The sequence below is a fragment of the Ilyonectria robusta genome, assembly GCF_021365365.1.
Source record: "Ilyonectria robusta strain PMI_751 chromosome Unknown BGZ61scaffold_2, whole genome shotgun sequence".
NCBI classification, from domain to species: Eukaryota; Fungi; Ascomycota; class Sordariomycetes; order Hypocreales; family Nectriaceae; genus Ilyonectria; species Ilyonectria robusta.
The window spans coordinates 1,688,998-1,706,591 of record NW_025764436.1 but is presented as its reverse complement, the minus strand read 5'-3'; the positions used below and the strand labels follow the sequence as shown (position 1 = coordinate 1,706,591).

Sequence of the window (17,594 nt, the reverse complement as noted above, 5' to 3'; positions counted from 1 at the left end):
GGGTCCATCTTATCCGGGTCTCATATGTTAGATAAATGGTTAAAACCAGAGTTTTTTTCTTTCCTTTTATTATTTAAATCATTTCTCTTCCCTGATTTCCTCTCAACCATACTTCCTTCAATCCCAAACTCCTTATTCCAAGTCTGTTGAGAGGCCATACTAGCAGCAAGGCGTCTATTTCGACCATCCCTGGCCTACACAAGTCTCACGGTCGCCTAGTACTCGGTTCAAACTAATATCTGCAATGAAGCTCCTAGCCTCGAGTCTCATTTGGCTTGCTGCGTCAAACGTGGTCCAAGCATTTACCTGGTCGGTGCCTCCGGACATTGAGGACGGCATCTACACTATCGGCTTTCATGAGGACGATACGAATATGACGATCCCGCTTATCCATCGACGTGGCGACATAGAACATCATGCGGAACTGGAACACCAGGGAGTTAATACCCTTGCAGCACGCCACTTACCACTCCCAATCTCAAGGAAAGGGTGCATCAAGGGATTTCCCAAGCTAGATGCCGACGATTACTATGCATCCAAAGTGGCTTTGAACAACTGGTGCAGTCGCGGTAATACTGCTTTCAGAGCTTATGCAACGTTGGCTCGCAAGGGCACCGTCTTGGTTTGGATGTGTAGCTTCGGCTGGTTTGGTTACGAAAGCCCATGCTCTACTGATGAGCTTGATGCGGCCGAGGGGGTTTGGAATGCGACATGCGGCCATGACACCGGGGCCTTTGTCGCCATGAGGAAATGGGCCAAGACTTATGGCCGGTCCCATAAAGACCTGAACAAGGTCGAATGCAAGAACTATTGGTGATAGATGGTGGGGGATCTCAGCATCTTGTGAGGACGCTCGGTCCGGAGTACCACGGGTTACAAGGCGAATAAACAAGGTAGCTGGGGGGTCTTTGCCTTTGCCCGTATGCATCTTCAACACCCACGGGAGCTGCAGAGGACTCACGTTGAATGGCTAGGATTTAACAAAATTCGATAAACTACCTGAACAAGAGATGCAATTATATCTGTCTTTATGGCCTCTGTACGCGAACAACTAACATGATCTTCCAAGTTATGGGAGCGTTCCTTGATTCGGTTTGATGCATGTGCCCCGCCGCGGGGCAAAAAAAAAAGTCCGCCCGATAAGCTCTGGGCAGGCTTATCAAGCAGCGGGGCAAACAATTTTCCCACTCTGCTCGTGAGAGTCACGCATTTGCACCCAACGCAACACACAAAAACATCATATTAGATCCCAAGATATTGTTGGCAAACATGTCGATGGATCTCGATGACCAACCGGTGTCTATCGCACCCGGTACCCAGCAGAATATCGCGACGTGAGTTGGCCGCTCTCAACCCTTGAATCCCGCACCGTCTCTGTCTTTTGCCCCTCTGGCTAACGCGAAATCCTCAGTATTCTTTGCTGCAACTGCGGCGCTCCTATCGATGGAACCACGGCCACCGGCGCGCTCTGTTACGACTGCGTGAAGCTCACCATCGACATCTCCGGAGGCATCCAGCGCGAAGCGACTCTCAACTTCTGCCGAGACTGCGACCGATGGCTCATGCCCCCCTCCAGCTGGGTCGTTGCCGCCCCCGAGTCCCGCGAGCTGCTTGCCCTTTGCCTGAAGAAGTTGAGGGGCCTCAACAAAGTCCGCGTCATCGATGCCAGCTTCATTTGGACTGAGGCCCATTCGCGTCGAGTTAAGGTCAAGCTTACCATCCAGGATGACGTTCAGGATGGCATGCTACTCCAGCAGAGCTTCGAGATTGTCTATGTTGTCGCCTACCAGCAGTGCCCTGAGTGCGCCAAGTCATACACTGCCAACGTCTGGCGAGCCGCCGTTCAGGTCCGACAAAAGGTCCTCCACAAGCGAACATTCTTGTTCCTGGAGCAGTTGATCCTGAAGCACGGGGCTCACAAAGACACCCTCAACATCAGGGAAGCCAGGGACGGTATCGATTTCTTCTTCGCGCAGAAGAACCAAGCCGAGAAGTTCGTTGACTTCCTCAACTCAGTTGTGCCCGTCAAAGTGAAGAACTCGTCTGAGTTGATTTCCATGGATACCCACACCTCCAAACGGTCATATAAATTCACATACTCAGCCGAGCTCGTGCCGATATGTAAAGACGACCTAGTCGCCATGCCTATTCGGATGGCAAAGCAGGCCGGCAACATCAACCCCCTTCTCCTGTGTCACAAGATTGGTACCTCTGTCTACCTCTTGGATCCTCAGACTCTTCAGACTGCTGATGTCAGCTCGGCAATCTACTGGCGTGCCCCTTTCCTGTCACTCACAGATACCAAGGAATTGGTGGAATTCATCGTCATGGATATCGAGCCCACAAATACTCAGAAGGGAAAATTCGTGCTGGCCGAAGCCACAGTTGCTCGGGCATCTGACCTTGGAGTCAATGACAAGACATACTTCACCAGGACACATCTGGGTCGATATCTACACCCCGGAGATTCGGTCATGGGATACCTCCTTGCCGGATCCAACTTTAACAATGGCGAGTACGAGGCCATCGAAGCGTCAAGCACATATTCGTCAACCATCCCCGACGTAGTGTTGGTGAAGAAGCACTACCCCCGCCGCCGCAAGAACCGCAACAGAAACTGGAAGCTCAAGCGCATGGGCAAGGACGAGGGCGAGCTGTTGCCCAAGAAGGCCGATCAAGACCGTATGGACCAGGAGTACGAACAATTCTTGCGGGATGTTGAGGAGGATGAGGATCTCCGCGCTACGCTGGCTCTGTACAAGACCAAGGAGAAGAAGAGAGAGCTTGAAGAAATGAGTATTGCGGAGACGGAGGAGGATGATGAGGCCCCGAGGGTTGATATGGACGAGTTGCTGGACGACTTTGATGAGCTTACAATGGCGGATTCCTAGATGACATGCATGAGACTGCAATGAAAAGAAATGATTTACTCTGTTCACTCATAGGTCAAAACCTTGGACCAAGCCAAGATCCTGGGATGAGGTTTCAAATAGGCATTATGTGCTTTCTTGTTCGAGCCGTGATTGCGAATCCGTGAGCCCTTCACATGAAGGATGGTATATTGTCAGGCGACGACTTCTTGGGCTTTAGAGTGTACTTATGTTCCGGCTTGCGAAACTGGTCCTTTGACTGCTGTCGCCGTATTCTCCGCTTGGTAATTCCAAATGGGTCATCATCGTCATCATCATTTTCATCGTTGCTCTCTCGAGATGGCCCAGTCTTGACCGGCGTGACACGAGGCCGATGTGTGCTGGGGGTAGGCCTAGGGCTATCCCTCGAACTTGAAGCCGCAACTGCCGCTCTGGGTGTGCCCAGTGGCCATGTAGTTGAGCGGGATGTAGCCGAGGAGAGTTCAGTGAGGCGCGCGGGCTTGGATATCAAGCTTCGTGAGGGCGTCGATGGCTCCGCGTCACTTTCGTCCGTGGTATCATCATCCATCCTCGGGAGTCGGCGCTTCTTCACTGATGAAAACCGTTGTTGTGATTCTCGTTGCTTGGGCGGGCTGGATAGGTTTGATTGGAAGCCAGCCGCCGCCCTTGTCGTGGCTGTCCCAGCGGCGCTGGTCGAAATCCATTTCGCCTCTTTCCTGGGACTTTCCATCAAGCCCTGCAAACCCGTGGGTACCCGCGGCATATCCCTGCTATGGCTGCCTTTCTGTAGCACCTTTTGCTGCTTCGCAATCTGACGCGCGCTCTCATGTCGCTGTCGCGTGAGAAGAGTTGGCGTGCCGACGACGGGACGCTCGATCTCTTGGATGGTGGCGGCATTTTGAGACTTTGCCAGATTCTTAAGCCGGTTATACTCTGCACGGTGGAGATGTTTCGTGAATTGATGGGCGACGTTGACAAGCTCGTCTTCCACCATCCGATAACGGTCATCGTGAAGGGCACCTGGGATCATGAACCTGCATACAAACTGTGAGACACTTGATCAACGGTAGAGACCTGAGGTGGAATAGAAACCTCTCAACCGGAACCTCCGGGGGCGGTGACGTGGAGGGACTACGAACACCATCTGCGAGGCATGTGAGCTTTGAAATAATGTCAGCGGCGTGGCGGTGGTTGGCATACCTTCGGGATCAACAGCGCGACGCGATGGCGCTGTCTTGAACGGTGTGCGTGATACCGAGGTTGGCGCTGAGGGTACGCTGGGGGACTTGGACGCTGGAAGGTCTGGGCTCGGTGACTTTATGGGCTGGTCTCTGTCGGTCTTTGAATCTGTACTGGTCTTCCAAGGCAGACGGCGAGGCATGATGGGAGTCGCATTATCGTTGGTGAGATGGTGGGGTGTGAGATGTGCAAGGCCAACAAGGTACGGACGAGGTATTAGGCCCACGACTTCACAACAACCCCGCTACCTCAGGTACCACCCTAAGACAAGTTGAGTGACACAACCACAACAGGGCCTTCAAACAGGCGTTGATGGAGAGAAGACACCTGCATACACCCGGAAAAAAATGTGACCTTATCATTTACTGCATGTTCTTTTGAGAGTTGGTTCAGGCGCTTTCCCCCGTCCTGACTACCCTCCGATGGCTTACCTTGCAGCAGACGAGAAAAATATTTGGTGAACAGAGTAAGCCTGAGTTACCGAACTGGTGGCAAAATATTCTCTAATTCTTGTTTTAAATGCATACTTAGAGGCTAAGGACTGGCTTTCGTATCTAACATAAGGACTAAAAGGGCAAAGGGGTGCGAACATGCCCATGTTGTTTCGTCCAGCCTGTCGGCTGAGATCTGTGAATCTTGCGTCGCCCGTAGAAAAGGAATTGAAAGAGTGCGAATGATATCAAAAAGGCCAGTGCTACATAATGGGTTGCTATCCCGGAAAGTTCCTCACCTGCTGACATCCATAACGTCGCACTGAGAACTCATATCTGGGCCCCGTCTCCCCACCCTCTCAACAGGATGCGTCCGCAATGAAACCATCTCATCCGGCTTGACCTGCAGTAGCGCAAGTAACGGATGCATTGGACTCTCGCGGGAGCACGCACCATTGGCCTTACTAACGACAGACCCTGGCATGGTTAAACGGTTGTACATCTGTACTGCTGCGTTTGCGGCGCGTGTGTTAGCTCGCTGCCTGGAGCATTCATAGGTAAATTCTGTCTACAACCTTGGAAGATGCCCAGCCTTTTCGGGGTGATTTACCATATGAGCTACTAAAGGCAGACTTCGATATGTTGAGAATAAAGTGGAAGAGAGTACAGGGCTCATCTTTATTGTATCACGGTCTTTTGTAATGATTGGTCAGGTCCTGTCAAGTATGATGCCATTCTCGGCGAATCGTCCGGTCTCAAGACTGGTTCCATTAAGGCAGATTTATGTTATTATTAAAGAAGGGCTTGACTAAGGAAACACAGTATCTGCTTCGGGGTTTATTATTCCTGGGTCTGAACAAAATAAGCTCGGAACCTTCACCATAGATGCTTACTGCTGCGAACGAGAAATCACTCACGGCTGCCGGCATCACATCCCTTATTGTCGCCAACAACCAGCTCATTTCTTACTTAAGGCCTCTTGGGCAACTCCTCGCTACAGTGGTCTTATTTCTGACCATCAGTAGCAATAACATTTCTATACCCTCAAAGAAATAGATGGACACTCCATTGACTACCAACACCCCATTATAATAACACCACAATGCAACCGCTTCCTCCTATGTACACTGTAGAGGCCTCGTTTCCCGAGACTGCAATTTTCTTGGATCATAGAGTCAACGTCGTACACCAAATATCAGGGGATAAGCATTTGTTTCTTATAGATTCCCCCCCAACCTAAATACTCAAGCGGTTTCATACACGCACATGCTTTATTATCTAGACTGTACTTGTGATTCCGGAGGGAGGGTGTCTTCATGATCAAGTATCGGGACGGAACCCGTAGACTAAACTTGTTCAGGGAGCTTCTGCCGCGAGTTCGGGACTAAAATCCGGGTCTCTGGATATTCACGGACCGAAACGCGGGGATGGTCTAACCCCAATAGTTTTACAATCGGGATGGATATGCTAGCTTAATGGCCTGGAGATAGTCCCGGTCAAGATAGAGGGAAGTCGTTGGATGCCAGCTCTGATACGGGCAACTCCCAGATCAGGTTGCTACGCATTCCGCCGACCTCTCACTCTACGTATGTATTTACATAGCTTCTGTTCGCCAACTCATGACAATCTAAATCTGAATTGAATGACTCCTCGGGCACGACGGGTCTTTATCAAAAGCGGCTGAGGTCTTGATAGCGTATCTGTGAGCCAGCTCAAGATGGGTTTGGCGCAGAAGATAACAAGTTTAGAGACCCATAACCCACCACACAACGACGATTTGAAGCGTCGATGTATATACCCGAGCGAACAGTTACACTCCACGTGGAAGCTGATGCAAGGGATCACACACCTGCCCGCCATGTTCTTATCACGCTGTGACAGCCTCAGATAAGTACATCACACACACGCCCGTTCCCAAGCTCAAAAGGGTGCTACTACGTGCAGCAACCTCCACAAGCCCGACGCATCTTACGCAAACACCCCCCCATGCAAGGCACCACTTCTTATCGTGGAACCTTCACGCCGACAGGACCGCTACTGCAGTTGTTTTTAATAACAGCCACCCCAGTGGCCAATACGTCGGCGTAGCCGCGACACTAGCCTTACGCGCTCCCCCTACGCGCTCCGTCATCGGAACCGCAGGATGGCCGTGTGATCGGCTTGCTCACCGTTGACCCGTTGCAAGTGGATACGCAAGGTGTGCGTGATTCCTGCGCCGTCCTGCGCCGTCCTGCGCCGGCCTTTCACCGATTTCCCGACCGTCTTTCGGGGAGTGTTGCTCCCTCTCTGCCTCTGGGGCACTGAGAGCTGGGGAAGTTTTATCCGCATTTTTAGGTGAGCGGATTTGCTTAGGCGTTTGTGATGCAAGGCCGCCACATACTACAGACAATAGACTGCAGACTGCAGACAACTCACATGCTCACCCAACCAACCTTGCAAACCTTCAACCTTCAACCCTCACAAAACACCAAGACTCTATCTGTCAACCCGCATCTCCAACCCCCCCGGACGCTCTCCTATCTCTTCATTCCTCTCCTCCGCGCACCATCTCCACTCCCTCACAACCTCCCTTCAGCCGAACATGGCCCTGCCCTGCCCCCCGCCACTACTCATCCGCCTCTCTTAGCCCGGACATGTGTCGGAGACGCGGGAGTGGATCTGCGGGGAAAACTCGACACCGTGGACCCGTCCATGCGGGGGTGGGCTTACTGCGGCCCTCACTCGGTGTGGAGATGATTCCCCAGATACGTTGACCCCGATACTTTTTTTTTCCATTTTTTCCTGCCCAGGAAACTGAAGAAGGGCAAAAGTCCAGTCATGCTTCCCATGAAACGTCTGGGGTTCCGTTTTGGTACGGTATGACGCAGCGCAACCGAGCCCGAGAACGCGAGGTTTCGCCGAAACTGGACGTAAGTAGCAAAACAACCACACCCACAAAGAGCACGGGGACATGGAGCATTGCGCAAAATCCCATGATGCATCGAGCCCCTGTTCTTAGGCTTTTTTTTTTCACTCTGCAAGGTAACTGCCAAAACAGGTAGATTGCTTTTGGTACCTTCAAGCGAGACCGGAAGCGGCCCAATCGGGATGGCTCCACAGCCGTTCATGCTCGAGCCAGGAGTGGCGCGCCAACTGACGCACATGTCGCTGAAAACCCGGAGCTTGAGCTGCCAACAATAGAAACACGTGGATCACAGGAAAAGCAAGTGCCAAAATAAATGAAGAAATCAATGGCTTCTCTTGAGAGGGATAAATATCATATCAGGGTATGCATATTAGATAGATAGAGAGGATCGTCCAATACTTTTCGTAGAGACCCCGCCACAGGTAGGTGAAATCATGGTTTCCCAAACGCCAAACCGGGGTCTTGTAAGTGACCTCCTCCATGAGCTCATAGAAACGATCCGAACACACATTTATTCTGTCACTTCCCGAACAACCTTGTCAACCGCCTTGGCAAAGTACTCGACATTGCCTTCATTGAGACCAGCCATGCTGATGCGCCCGTTCTTGGTCATGTAGACGTGAGCCTCCGCGCGAATCTTCATCACTTGGGCTTCGCTCAGACCGGTGAAGCTGAACATGCCGATCTGGTCAGTGATGTGGTTCCAGGTGCCGGGAGTCTCGAGCTCCTCCAGCTTGGCCCGAAGTACGGAGCGCATGGCGATGATGCGACCCGACATGGTGCGCAGGTTCTCCTCCCACTCGGTGAACAGCTCAGGGTCGTTGAGGACGGTGCTGACAATTCGCGCACCATACAGCGGAGGGTTTGAGATTTCTGATCGCTGGAGGATGGCCAATTGGGAGCCAATTCGGGCAATTGTTTGGGGAGCATCCTCAGCGGGAGAGGTGACAGCATGGAAGCAGCCAGCGCGCTCACCGTAGAGACCAAAGTTCTTGGCGAAGCTCTGGGCAACGACGAGCTCGAAGCCCTGCTCGATGAAGTAGTGGACGGCCCACGCATCGCGCGTGAGGTCGCCGGAGGCGAAGCCCTGGTAGGCGCAGTCGAAGAAGGGGAAGTGGTTCTTCTCCCTCATGATGGCAGCGATCTCCTTCCACTGCTCTTGCGTTGGGTCGACACCGGTGGGGTTGTGGGCACAAGCGTGGAGGACGAAGATGGAGTGGTTGGGGGCGTTCTGGAACGCCTCCTTCATGCCCTCAAAATCGAGGCCCTTGGTCTCCTTGTGGAAGTAGGGGTATGTGTCGACGGTGAGGCCGACATTCTTGAAGATCTGGTGATGGTTTGCCCAGGTAGGGTTTGACACGTAGACGGTACGGCCGCCCTGGTAGAACTTGGCCAGGAACAAGGCGCCCAGGTGGACGGCGCCAGTACCCGAGATTGTTTGTAGAGAAGTCGCGCGGCTCTCTTTCAGGGCGGGGGAATCGGCACCGAGAATGAGGTCGGCAGCCTTGGAAGTGAAGCTGGCAATACCAGCGATAGGGGCGTACTCGTGGTTGAGGTCAGGGTTATTTCGGAGGATCTCATCAGCCTGTGACGCATGCGGGGTCAGTATCTGTACAGAAAAGTTTCCAGATCATCGTGGCGGGGCAATGGGCAATTGGGGCCAGGGGGCGAGATGACGATGGGGCCTCTCGTGTAAATGGCCACATGACGCGAAAACCGCCTGATGAAGCTCGCAGAAAGCCCAGAGGGAACCGCCCCGAGAGATGCGTGTTTGCAGCATCTCCAGAAGAAGCACTGGGTATGTCTGGGTTCGAAGGGAGTGATTGGAGGCGTGCGACGTGGGATGCGACATGCGATATGCGATATGCCACATGCGACACGGCAGACGGTGGAAAGCGAGCACAGGAATATAGTTCATACCTTGTGTACTACGGGTAGCACCCAGGGCTTTGCGTTCTCGTCTCTGTAGGCACCGATACCCTAGCAACAGAAAAACACCGGTCAGCTTCAAACGTCACGACAGAAATCAGGAGAGCAGGAGAGGGGCGGAAGAGCTCACCAAGTCGACTTTGTAGGGGCTCTCGTCGGCCCTGTACTCCCTGGCGAGGCCGAAGAGAGGATCTTCGGGAGCCTGGGGCACAAGGTCGGCGGGGAAGCTTGAGGGAGCTGGAGGGGAAGACATGATGGGCTTGAGATGACTGGCAACTTGGTTGAGTCGAGAAGAAGCAGAGGACGAAGAAGACGCGGTCGGTGCCATTTTATCAGTCGAGGTTGAGCTGGGGAAAAGGACTTGGACGCTCGTACTGGCACTTGGGCTGGTACCTCTGTGACTCTGACGGGGCTTGCTGGGAGACGGTGTCATAGTGGGCTGCGGCCCTGAGGACTTGGGGGCCCGTCGGGGCGATTAGGGGGGGGAGGGGCCCTGGAGCGCCGTCTCCGGTGGCCTGGGTGGAGAGATGGAAGCCCCGGAGGGGGGGAAAGGAGGGGCGTGTGGTTTCGCGAGGTACCTGAGTACCTTGGCTGTGGAGGGGTGTGGTGTCAGAGGTGTCAGAGGTGTGAGAGGTACCCAGAGGTGTACCTCGAAGGTGTACTCGGAGGTGGCAGGTGAGCTGCAGGGCGCTGCAGAGGGCTGCAAGCCTGCAATAGCACTACAAAAGCCGCTGCAACGGAGCTGCTGGGACTGCAATTCCCCAGCGAATGCCCTTGCAAGGCGAGCTGTGAGCGCTGCGACCGGAGGTGGCAGGCAGTTGCGTAACCTGGATTCTGGCCTGATGCAATTGGCCAGGGATTGGACCAGGTCGACGCACGAGGGCAGATTGGGCGCTGTTGTCCCGGACCAGTGGAGCGCTCGGGGCAAGGGGCTCTCCGAATCGAGCAGCTCAGCAGCTCAGCAGCTCGCTCAGAAGCTCAGCAGCTCTGGGGGAGCTCTGACTCCCTGAACGTCTGAGGGAAGCGGGTTGGGCGGGGCGCTGTGTTGCGTCGTGCTCGCTGTGCCTCGCTGTGGCCTCGCTGTGGCCTGTAGCTTACAAGGTGGGCGGGCGAAGGGTTCGGTGGTCCCAGGTGGGCAAAGGTGGGCTCACCTTGCGCGGGCTTCACCGGGCAACTGGCTTGCGTGATGCCGTCTGTGTCAGTTTTCTGTGTCAGTTTTCTGTGTCAAGTGCCCCGCGACCAGTGTGACGGGTGTCAATGACTGCTCGTCTGGGTACAGAGGTACAGTACGATGTGTGGATGTGGCAAGCTGGAGCGCAGACCGGCGCCGGCGCCGGGGTACAGGGGACCGGGGAAGTGAAGAAGTCTTCCCAACAGCACCAGTCAAAGCTCAGGAAACACCAGTAAACGAAGCGCTCTGGTGTCTGGAGTCTATTAGGTGGTGTCTACTGCGTACTAGGTGTTAGGAGAAGCGCAGACACGGTGGAGGGGGAGTGCGAGACGGGGACGCGCGACGGGGAAGGGATCCTGGGAACGGACGGGGACGGGGTACGAGACGGAGCGGGAGGGAACACGCCTGCAACGGACCAAAGGCAACTCTCAAATCGAAGGTTCCCTGAGAGAGAAAGAGAGAGAGAGAGAGAGAAAATATGATGGACAGCTGTAGGTTGCTCTAGTCTGTTTCCGCTTGTGCTTCTTCTTAGAGCCCTAGGTAGGTAGGTACCTTACTGCCTGTGCAGTGGGACGGCAGTGGTATGAATGGCCGGGTGGATGGCTGGAGTGGACTGCAGACTGTCGACTGTGGGTATCGGTGTGGGCATGTGGGCGTGTAGCGGAACTCGAGGGAATGTGATGACCGATGGTGTAGGATTCCAAGTACCTGTCGTCAGGTATCACTGACAAAAACCGACAGAGCTTGGGCTGTAGAGACGTCTTTTTCCGTGATTGATTTTTTTTTCTTTAATCCTGACCTCTTTTCTCCCTGTCCCCCGCAGATGCGAACCCGGCTTTTATGTCCCACTCCGCGGTCTCGGCTGTCTGATAATCGCCCACCGTGCAAAGCTTGTGACTGGGGACGGGGACGGAAATCGATATGGGGATGATGTCGTCAGACCGAGGCTCCCGCTGCAAATCCCGAAAGCGTATCCGTTACCTAGGTAGCTTGGGGAATATGCCAGGCCGTGGCAAACAAGCTGATGCTGTCACGCGGCCGAGGGATAGATCTGACCGAGCCAAGTGATTTAAATTTAACCAGCCTGGTAGGAGGTACCTACAGTGCCTAGGTACAGTACCTAATTCCCTTTTTCTCTCTCTGCCCCCCGTTGGCATGGAGGGAATAATAATGCCCAATGAGCAGAACCAGGTCGGCGCTTTTCCCCATACCCCGAGTCCGAACACAATCGGGCCCCTCGAGTGTTCCGTTGTTAGCTCTCCTGCGGGCCTCGCCTGTTTCATCTGATCTCATCTGATCTGTGCGAGCTTTGGTCTGCAAAAATGCCTGATGCCATGCTAAAGACTGCTATTCCCTCAGACCTTGTCCCTCAGACCTTGTCTCTCAGACCTTGTCCCCCGGACCCAGGTCATCTTCTGACCTTGGTAGACTGTAGACTAGCTTGTACCTGCTTTTTCTGCTCCGCCTCCTCTTCCCCGTGCCCGTCCACATCTCCATCCATCCCCAAGAAATGCAAGCTTCCAGACCCCTTCCACATCGCTTCTCTTAGCCACCCACACTCTCTCGCACACTCCCTCGCACCCCCTTCCTTCACCCACATCGTCCGGCCCCGTCCCATCCCGCTTCATGCACCTCCCGGTGCCGGTGTCCAGCGAGCCCCGTCGCGGTCCCGTCACGCCCGTCACGGGAAGAGCAGAAACAGACGCTCAAATGCACGGTTAAGTAATAGTCGAAGTCCAGCGTCAGCAAAAGAGCTGCCGTCGCCGTTGCCCCTCCGACTTCGCCCGGCCCAAAACGTAGCATGACGCTTCCTATTTGTCGTATGATGGCCGGCCGTTGCGAGGCTCATCCCCAACGCCAACGCCCCTGAGGCCTTTCAGGGCTTTTAGAGGCCCCGGCGCGGGACCGGTGGTCCGCAGACAAAGTGACAAGTCCTCACCTACACGCCCCCTCCTCTCAGCCAGAGCCCTGCGCCCATCGTCATGGGTTGTCTATCCGACTATGCGCACGGCATCGCGTGTCCTCGCATGTCGAGAAGGATTTTCGGCATTTCCCCCACAGCGCCATCTTGCTTTCTTGCCTGCTCATGCATAATGGCATTCCCTCCACTTGCAAGTCGCTGCCCTGTCGGTTGGACGATTCCGAGTATCGACGGGAGCCCGGCTGTCTCCACATGTAAACGGCCGGGACCACGTCCTCCCACGCCAGGCCACGCCCAGCCGACCGAGATTCCACAAGTCCACCCCCTTCACATGCTGTTTTTAGGGTATGGTATGGATACATTGCACAATGTGGTCACACAATCCACCCCTTCTCGCTCGACTTCTGACCTTCTGTGCTGAGCCCATGTTGCCTTGCCTAACCCCTCATCAAATCTCAAATCACCAGATCCCAGATTACCAGAAACGCGCAAAGCCCGCTCGCTGCGAAGAAGGTATACCGGGCCGTGCTAGGCCGTTGCGTCGCCTTCTTGAGCTCCTTGTTGCCCCCACCCACATTGGCCGTCGTCGACACTGAGTCTGTCACTAGCTGCTCAATATGCTCAGACTGCGTAGCTAGGTTGTTGACCAACAACGACTGGAGTTCCGCAATCTCTAGCAACGACTTCTCAGCAGTACTGTGTTATCCGCAATTAGTTTCACACTGCGCATTTTAGACTAGGGTGGGGTTCCGCGGGCCTTGAAACACCCAGGACCCTGGTTGGACATCTCACATACCTGACTTTCTCCATACTGCTCCCAAGAAGCTTCATCATGTCCTGGTTTCCCTCCTCAAACATCTGTATCTGATCCTCTGTGAATCCCTGGCTTGAGGTCTTAGCGCCATCGGACGTAGGGATCTGTCCCGCTGTCGCATGAGAGGGTCGTCGGGCAGAAGGATAGGATGCCAGGCCTCCAGTAGACGCCGCTTCTGCTGTAGCCAGCTGGCTGTTGTTCTCTTCCACCACACGCCTCAGTCGAGTCTCCATCATGGCTTGTTGCGTCCGGCAACACAGCTCGAGCCAATGCCGCAGAAACCATAGAATGCCGTCCCGGTGAACTCCAATAACCTCCCCCATGGCCTCGGCTGCAGCGTGCTCTTCCGTCTTGCTGCTAGCAATCCCACCGGATGCCCATGATCCTAGTGCTCCCAAACCCCTCACATATTTTTTTCGGAGAATAGCCGACTCTGTTTCTCGTCGCAGCTGCTCGGCGTCGTCGAGGGCCCGGATGCTCGAGTTCAGCTCCCGGATCATCTGCTTCGCATTTGCGTCGATCTCCTCTCGATCCCGATCCGATAGTACGCGTGACTGCCCATTCGCGGACCGGCTATGCGATTTTCGTGGTTGGGCGGTTGAAAGGTAGGCCTGCCTAACGTCTTGGAGTTCTCGGTGCAGGGTGGTGATGTGGGAGTTCTGCAATGTCAGGGTCAGCTCAGGGGTGGCTGAGAGGAGAGGGCGAGGAGAGGGGGACGGACGATGCGGTGTGCCTCCTTCAGAAAGCCATCGATCGCATTGAGGGTGACTGGCTTCCTCGTTGTCGGCACTTGGTGTTGCCGGAGCAGCTCGTTGAACCCGACGGTGATGTCCATGGCGTCCAATAGCGCCAGTACCGGGCCGGTTGTTGGAGGGTTGCACTGGGGAAGAGAAATGCCGGGAGGATCTTTGTTCTCAAGATCGAGTTGGTAATGCCGGGGGTGTCGCGGCTTTATCTGCTTGCCTTCGGCTCAATCTTCATGCATCTATGACGAACACCGAGGCTCTGGCCACATTGCTGTGAAGCTATGATGATTGAGTTGTTACGTCGGGAGCTCCACACCCGGCTTAGTCATCTGACCAACCCCAACCCACGGCGCTGTCAAGTATTCTGGGGACTCCTCTATCCTCCATCATCACTACCTGCGATGACAATGCCTAAACTCAACGTTTACTGCATTTACTAACCAGAAAGATCACTCAATTGAAAGGGCTAGGTGTTCTTATTGAATCGCTTGTGTCTTGAAACCATGCAACCTCTCGTCATTGGCAGGTCCCCAATTCGGGATGTATCACGAACCCATCGGTTTGGAGACGTTCTCACTCTGCATGTTGAACCGGATGCTCAAATTCCAATCAGCCCCCCTGAGAGTCAGCCAGTGGACCTACGTAATGCTGCCGGCCTGTATCTTCGTCTCTCCGTCCCCCGGAGGTTCACCGTCTGCCGATCGGCGCTTTCCCGTGGTGGAGACGCCGAGGAGTGGGTTCGTCAATGAGCCATGGTTCGTCCCCAGGAACCTCAAATCGGAAATAACGTCGGAAATATGATATCTAACGGCGAAAAAGATCTGCTTGCCGATTTCGCCAGCAGATTAGCAATGATAAAGAGGCTTCCGCTTCTCTTCTTCGCTTGTTTTTGTCATAGGAGATATGTTACTTAATCTTGTATAGTTTTCAACAAACGAGCCATGCAGAACCCCACAACAACCGCTGTCCCGGAAGGCCAAGATGTGAATCTCGCAGCAGATCCGAGTGAAACATGCGGGCCAATCCCGCTTGATCGAATGTCGACAAAGCAAGAGCAGCCAACGACTCTCCCCGACCAATCAGTTCTTGCTGATCCGGAGACCATATCGAGGATCCCAAGTGGTCCAGCTTACAGCGTCTTCTCAAAATCAACCAGGAGATGGATTACGACCTTAGTCGTGGTTGCAAGTTTCGTCTCGCCGATGACGGCCAACATCTACTTCCCTGCGCTGGACCCCATTTCTGAGGATCTGGGCGTCTCTAATTCTCTTATCAATTTGACCTTGACGTCCTATATGATCTTTCAGGGGCTGTCTCCGACTATCTTCGGTGATCTAGGCGACATGGCTGGTAGACGACCTGCCTGTATATTGGCCATGGTCATATACGTTTGTGCAAATGTCGGTCTGGCCCTTCAGCGGAACTACGTTGCACTTCTGGTGCTGCGCTGTCTGCAAAGTGCTGGCAGCAGCGGGACCCTCGTTCTTGGATTTGCGGTCGTTGCGGATATATCATCCACGGCGGAACGGGGGAAATACATGGGGTTTGTAGGAGCTGGTATCAACATCGGTCCAGCTCTGGGCCCAGTAATAGGAGGCATTCTCACCCAATATTTCGACTGGCCTGCCATTTTCTGGTTCTGTACCGTATTTTCCTTCATGTGGCTAATCCCTTGGATCCTCACTGCTCCAGAGACGTGTCGAAATGTTGTGGGCAATGGATCTATTCCTCCACCGCTCTGGAACAGGTCGATACTTGACCTTCTTCGCCGCCGCCACCTCAGCACACAAGCAGGAACCGCCCCACGACGACAACTGAGATTTCCCAACCCTCTCAAAACCTTGACCATTGTGTTCGAGAAGGAGATGGCTCTCATCCTCTTTACAAATTCAATCATTTACCTTGGCTTCATCCTCGTCGCTGCCACCTTGGGAACATTGTTCAAGGAGATTTACGGGTATGACGACCTCCAAGTCGGTCTCTGCTATCTTCCTTATGGCTTAGGCTGCTGCGGAGCGGTTGTTGCCCAAGGGTATGTCCTCGATTGGAACTATCGGCGAATAGCCAAGAAAATTGGCTTCTCCATTGATCGCCGGCGAGGGGACGACCTTGCAAAGTTTCCAATCGAAAGCGCCCGGTTGCAACCCGTCTATCCGACACTGTTACTAGGAATTGTGACTCTCATTGGATATGGATGGGCGCTGCAGGTTGAAACCTCAGTGGCAGTGCCTCTGGTTCTCGTTTTCTTGATCGGGATGCTGATTCCTACCTCCTTCAGCGTTCTGAATACTCTGATCGTGGATCTAAACCCAAACGCTCCGGCGACAGCGACATCAGCGAACAACCTTGTACGATGTTTGATGGGGGCTGCGGCTACAGCTGCGATCGACCGAATGATACATGGTATGGGCCGGGGCTGGTGCTTCACATTTCTAGCCTTGTTGAATTTGGCACTGATGCCTCTGTTGAGGTTGATTGACAAGCGTGGGCTAGCGTGGAGGGCGGCCAGGGCAAAGAAGGAAGCACTCGGGAGTGTCTGACGCAACTCATCCCATCACGACTATTGACATATTCAATATTTAGATGCGGAACCTGAGGAATATGTTTGGTTGTCCAGAGATATTAAATACTTTAATCGACTCATACTGCTGCCACAGCGTGCTCCAAAAGCTCCCTCTGGCTTTCCCACATCAGCCAATCTGACCGTGTCGTCCTGCAAAATAAGGGTCAGCGAAAATGACACAAGAGAGGTTAACCAAGTCATAACATACGGCAATAGCCCCATGGCGTTAACTTTCCAAATTCCCACACCAAGCGCTACAATCTGCATTGCCACGTATACAAACTTCACCTGAAGCATCTGTCCCGAGTTGTTCGCGGTCTGGAACCTCTCAAAGGCCTGGTTCGTGTTCACCAATCCCATGAGCGGGTTCTTGAAGGCCATGAAGACCATCATGATGCTGAAGATTTGTAGCGAGTTTCCAGACATGTACATCATAATGCCTGTCATGGGGAGGCCCTTGACGGGGGCTAGTGCAATTTCCCACGCCTTCTTGAGCTTCAACGTGTCCATCTCTTCGGGAGTCGGGGGCTTGCGCGGTTGGACCTTGGTATCCTTGTTCTGCTTCTGAAGTGGGTGTTAGTGCTTCGAGTCTGGATGCGAATGAATCGAGGAGCGATGCGTGCCTTAGAGTGGGTTGCGACGGGAGAACCGTAACCAGGAGGATCCGCGATGCCCGGGAGCTTAGTCTTTGGAGGAGGGGGTGATTCGAGCTGCGCGACCCAGACGGGGACGCCGGACTTTGTGGAAGCCATTGCAATGAGTTACGATATTCCCAGATTGAGCTGTATTCTCGGGATGGCGTTCGGGGTATCACGGTCGGTCGTCGTTGTCGTCGTTGTCGTGTGGGTAATCGCGGGAAGGCTGAGAGAGCATCGACCAGCTCGAAGCGGCGTGGTGTTCACTCGCGGCTCGTGGCCCACTCCACTCTCAGTGGTGGCGCTGCGGCGGACGCTGCAGTTTTTCCGCTTAATCGCACCTGAGGCGTTCTGACCGACAGCCTTATCG

At 54.0% G+C, this 17,594-nt stretch overlaps 8 protein-coding genes across 8 annotated transcripts; 4 read left to right on the top strand and 4 right to left on the bottom strand.

Moving 5' to 3' along the window:
* Positions 1 to 244: 244 nt before the first annotated feature.
* On the top strand, positions 245 to 817 carry BGZ61DRAFT_526947 (uncharacterized protein; the record flags this gene model as incomplete). The annotated part of the gene is made up of 1 exon (XM_046253036.1): positions 245 to 817. One exon carries the CDS (start codon positions 245 to 247, stop codon positions 815 to 817), a length of 573 nt encoding a protein of 190 aa, XP_046110725.1.
* A 452-nt stretch (positions 818 to 1,269) lies between these two features.
* Positions 1,270 to 2,891, top strand: BGZ61DRAFT_340778 (putative nonsense-mediated mRNA decay protein 3; the record flags this gene model as incomplete). Its single annotated transcript, XM_046239337.1, has 2 exons — positions 1,270 to 1,334; positions 1,412 to 2,891. The coding sequence occupies 2 exons, from the start codon at positions 1,270 to 1,272 to the stop codon at positions 2,889 to 2,891; spliced, it is 1,545 nt and encodes a 514-aa protein (XP_046110724.1).
* Positions 2,806 to 4,303, bottom strand: BGZ61DRAFT_88486 (uncharacterized protein). Its single transcript, XM_046257184.1, has 3 exons — positions 4,071 to 4,303; positions 3,963 to 4,014; positions 2,806 to 3,904 (listed from the first exon to the last, which is right to left on the bottom strand). Exons 1-3 carry the CDS (start codon positions 4,249 to 4,251, stop codon positions 3,043 to 3,045), a joined length of 1,095 nt encoding a protein of 364 aa, XP_046110723.1. The 5' UTR covers positions 4,252 to 4,303; the 3' UTR covers positions 2,806 to 3,042.
* Positions 4,304 to 7,956: 3,653 nt separating this feature from the next.
* BGZ61DRAFT_341451 (pyridoxal phosphate-dependent transferase) lies at positions 7,957 to 9,627 on the bottom strand (the record flags this gene model as incomplete). Its single annotated transcript, XM_046239404.1, has 3 exons — positions 7,957 to 9,030; positions 9,366 to 9,425; positions 9,505 to 9,627. 3 exons carry the CDS (start codon positions 9,625 to 9,627, stop codon positions 7,957 to 7,959), a joined length of 1,257 nt encoding a protein of 418 aa, XP_046110722.1.
* A 2,073-nt stretch (positions 9,628 to 11,700) lies between these two features.
* On the top strand, positions 11,701 to 12,438 carry BGZ61DRAFT_88432 (uncharacterized protein). Its single transcript, XM_046257183.1, has one exon. It carries the CDS (start codon positions 11,868 to 11,870, stop codon positions 12,348 to 12,350), a length of 483 nt encoding a protein of 160 aa, XP_046110721.1. The 5' UTR covers positions 11,701 to 11,867; the 3' UTR covers positions 12,351 to 12,438.
* A 466-nt stretch (positions 12,439 to 12,904) lies between these two features.
* BGZ61DRAFT_88430 (uncharacterized protein) lies at positions 12,905 to 14,300 on the bottom strand. Its single transcript, XM_046257182.1, has 3 exons — positions 14,002 to 14,300; positions 13,263 to 13,939; positions 12,905 to 13,162 (listed from the first exon to the last, which is right to left on the bottom strand). The coding sequence occupies exons 1-3, from the start codon at positions 14,113 to 14,115 to the stop codon at positions 12,922 to 12,924; spliced, it is 1,032 nt and encodes a 343-aa protein (XP_046110720.1). The 5' UTR covers positions 14,116 to 14,300; the 3' UTR covers positions 12,905 to 12,921.
* Positions 14,301 to 14,529: 229 nt separating this feature from the next.
* BGZ61DRAFT_489754 (major facilitator superfamily domain-containing protein) lies at positions 14,530 to 16,566 on the top strand (the record flags this gene model as incomplete). The annotated part of the gene is made up of 2 exons (XM_046250249.1): positions 14,530 to 14,763; positions 15,085 to 16,566. 2 exons carry the CDS (start codon positions 14,530 to 14,532, stop codon positions 16,564 to 16,566), a joined length of 1,716 nt encoding a protein of 571 aa, XP_046110719.1.
* A 100-nt stretch (positions 16,567 to 16,666) lies between these two features.
* Positions 16,667 to 17,341, bottom strand: BGZ61DRAFT_526941 (putative ER membrane DUF1077 domain protein; the record flags this gene model as incomplete). The annotated part of the gene is made up of 3 exons (XM_046253035.1): positions 16,667 to 16,739; positions 16,798 to 17,153; positions 17,231 to 17,341. 3 exons carry the CDS (start codon positions 17,339 to 17,341, stop codon positions 16,667 to 16,669), a joined length of 540 nt encoding a protein of 179 aa, XP_046110718.1.
* Positions 17,342 to 17,594: the final 253 nt, after the last annotated feature.

Excerpts from the sequence above, each read along its gene's own strand:
- BGZ61DRAFT_88432 (XM_046257183.1), top strand. The coding sequence starts at position 11,868 with ATGCCTGATGCCATGCTAAAGACTGCTATTCCCTCAGACCTTGTCCCT.
- BGZ61DRAFT_88486 (XM_046257184.1), bottom strand. The coding sequence starts at position 4,251 with ATGCCTCGCCGTCTGCCTTGGAAGACCAGTACAGATTCAAAGACCGAC. Across the intron at positions 4,015-4,070 it reads TCGCGCTGTTGATCCCGAAG|ATGGTGTTCGTAGTCCCTCC; the intron begins GTATGCCAACCA and ends CATGCCTCGCAG. Across the intron at positions 3,905-3,962 it reads CCGGAGGTTCCGGTTGAGAG|GTTCATGATCCCAGGTGCCC; the intron begins GTTTCTATTCCA and ends GTTTGTATGCAG.
- BGZ61DRAFT_88430 (XM_046257182.1), bottom strand. The coding sequence starts at position 14,115 with ATGGACATCACCGTCGGGTTCAACGAGCTGCTCCGGCAACACCAAGTG. Across the intron at positions 13,940-14,001 it reads TGAAGGAGGCACACCGCATC|AACTCCCACATCACCACCCT; the intron begins GTCCGTCCCCCT and ends CTGACATTGCAG. Across the intron at positions 13,163-13,262 it reads AGCAGTATGGAGAAAGTCAG|TACTGCTGAGAAGTCGTTGC; the intron begins GTATGTGAGATG and ends CGGATAACACAG.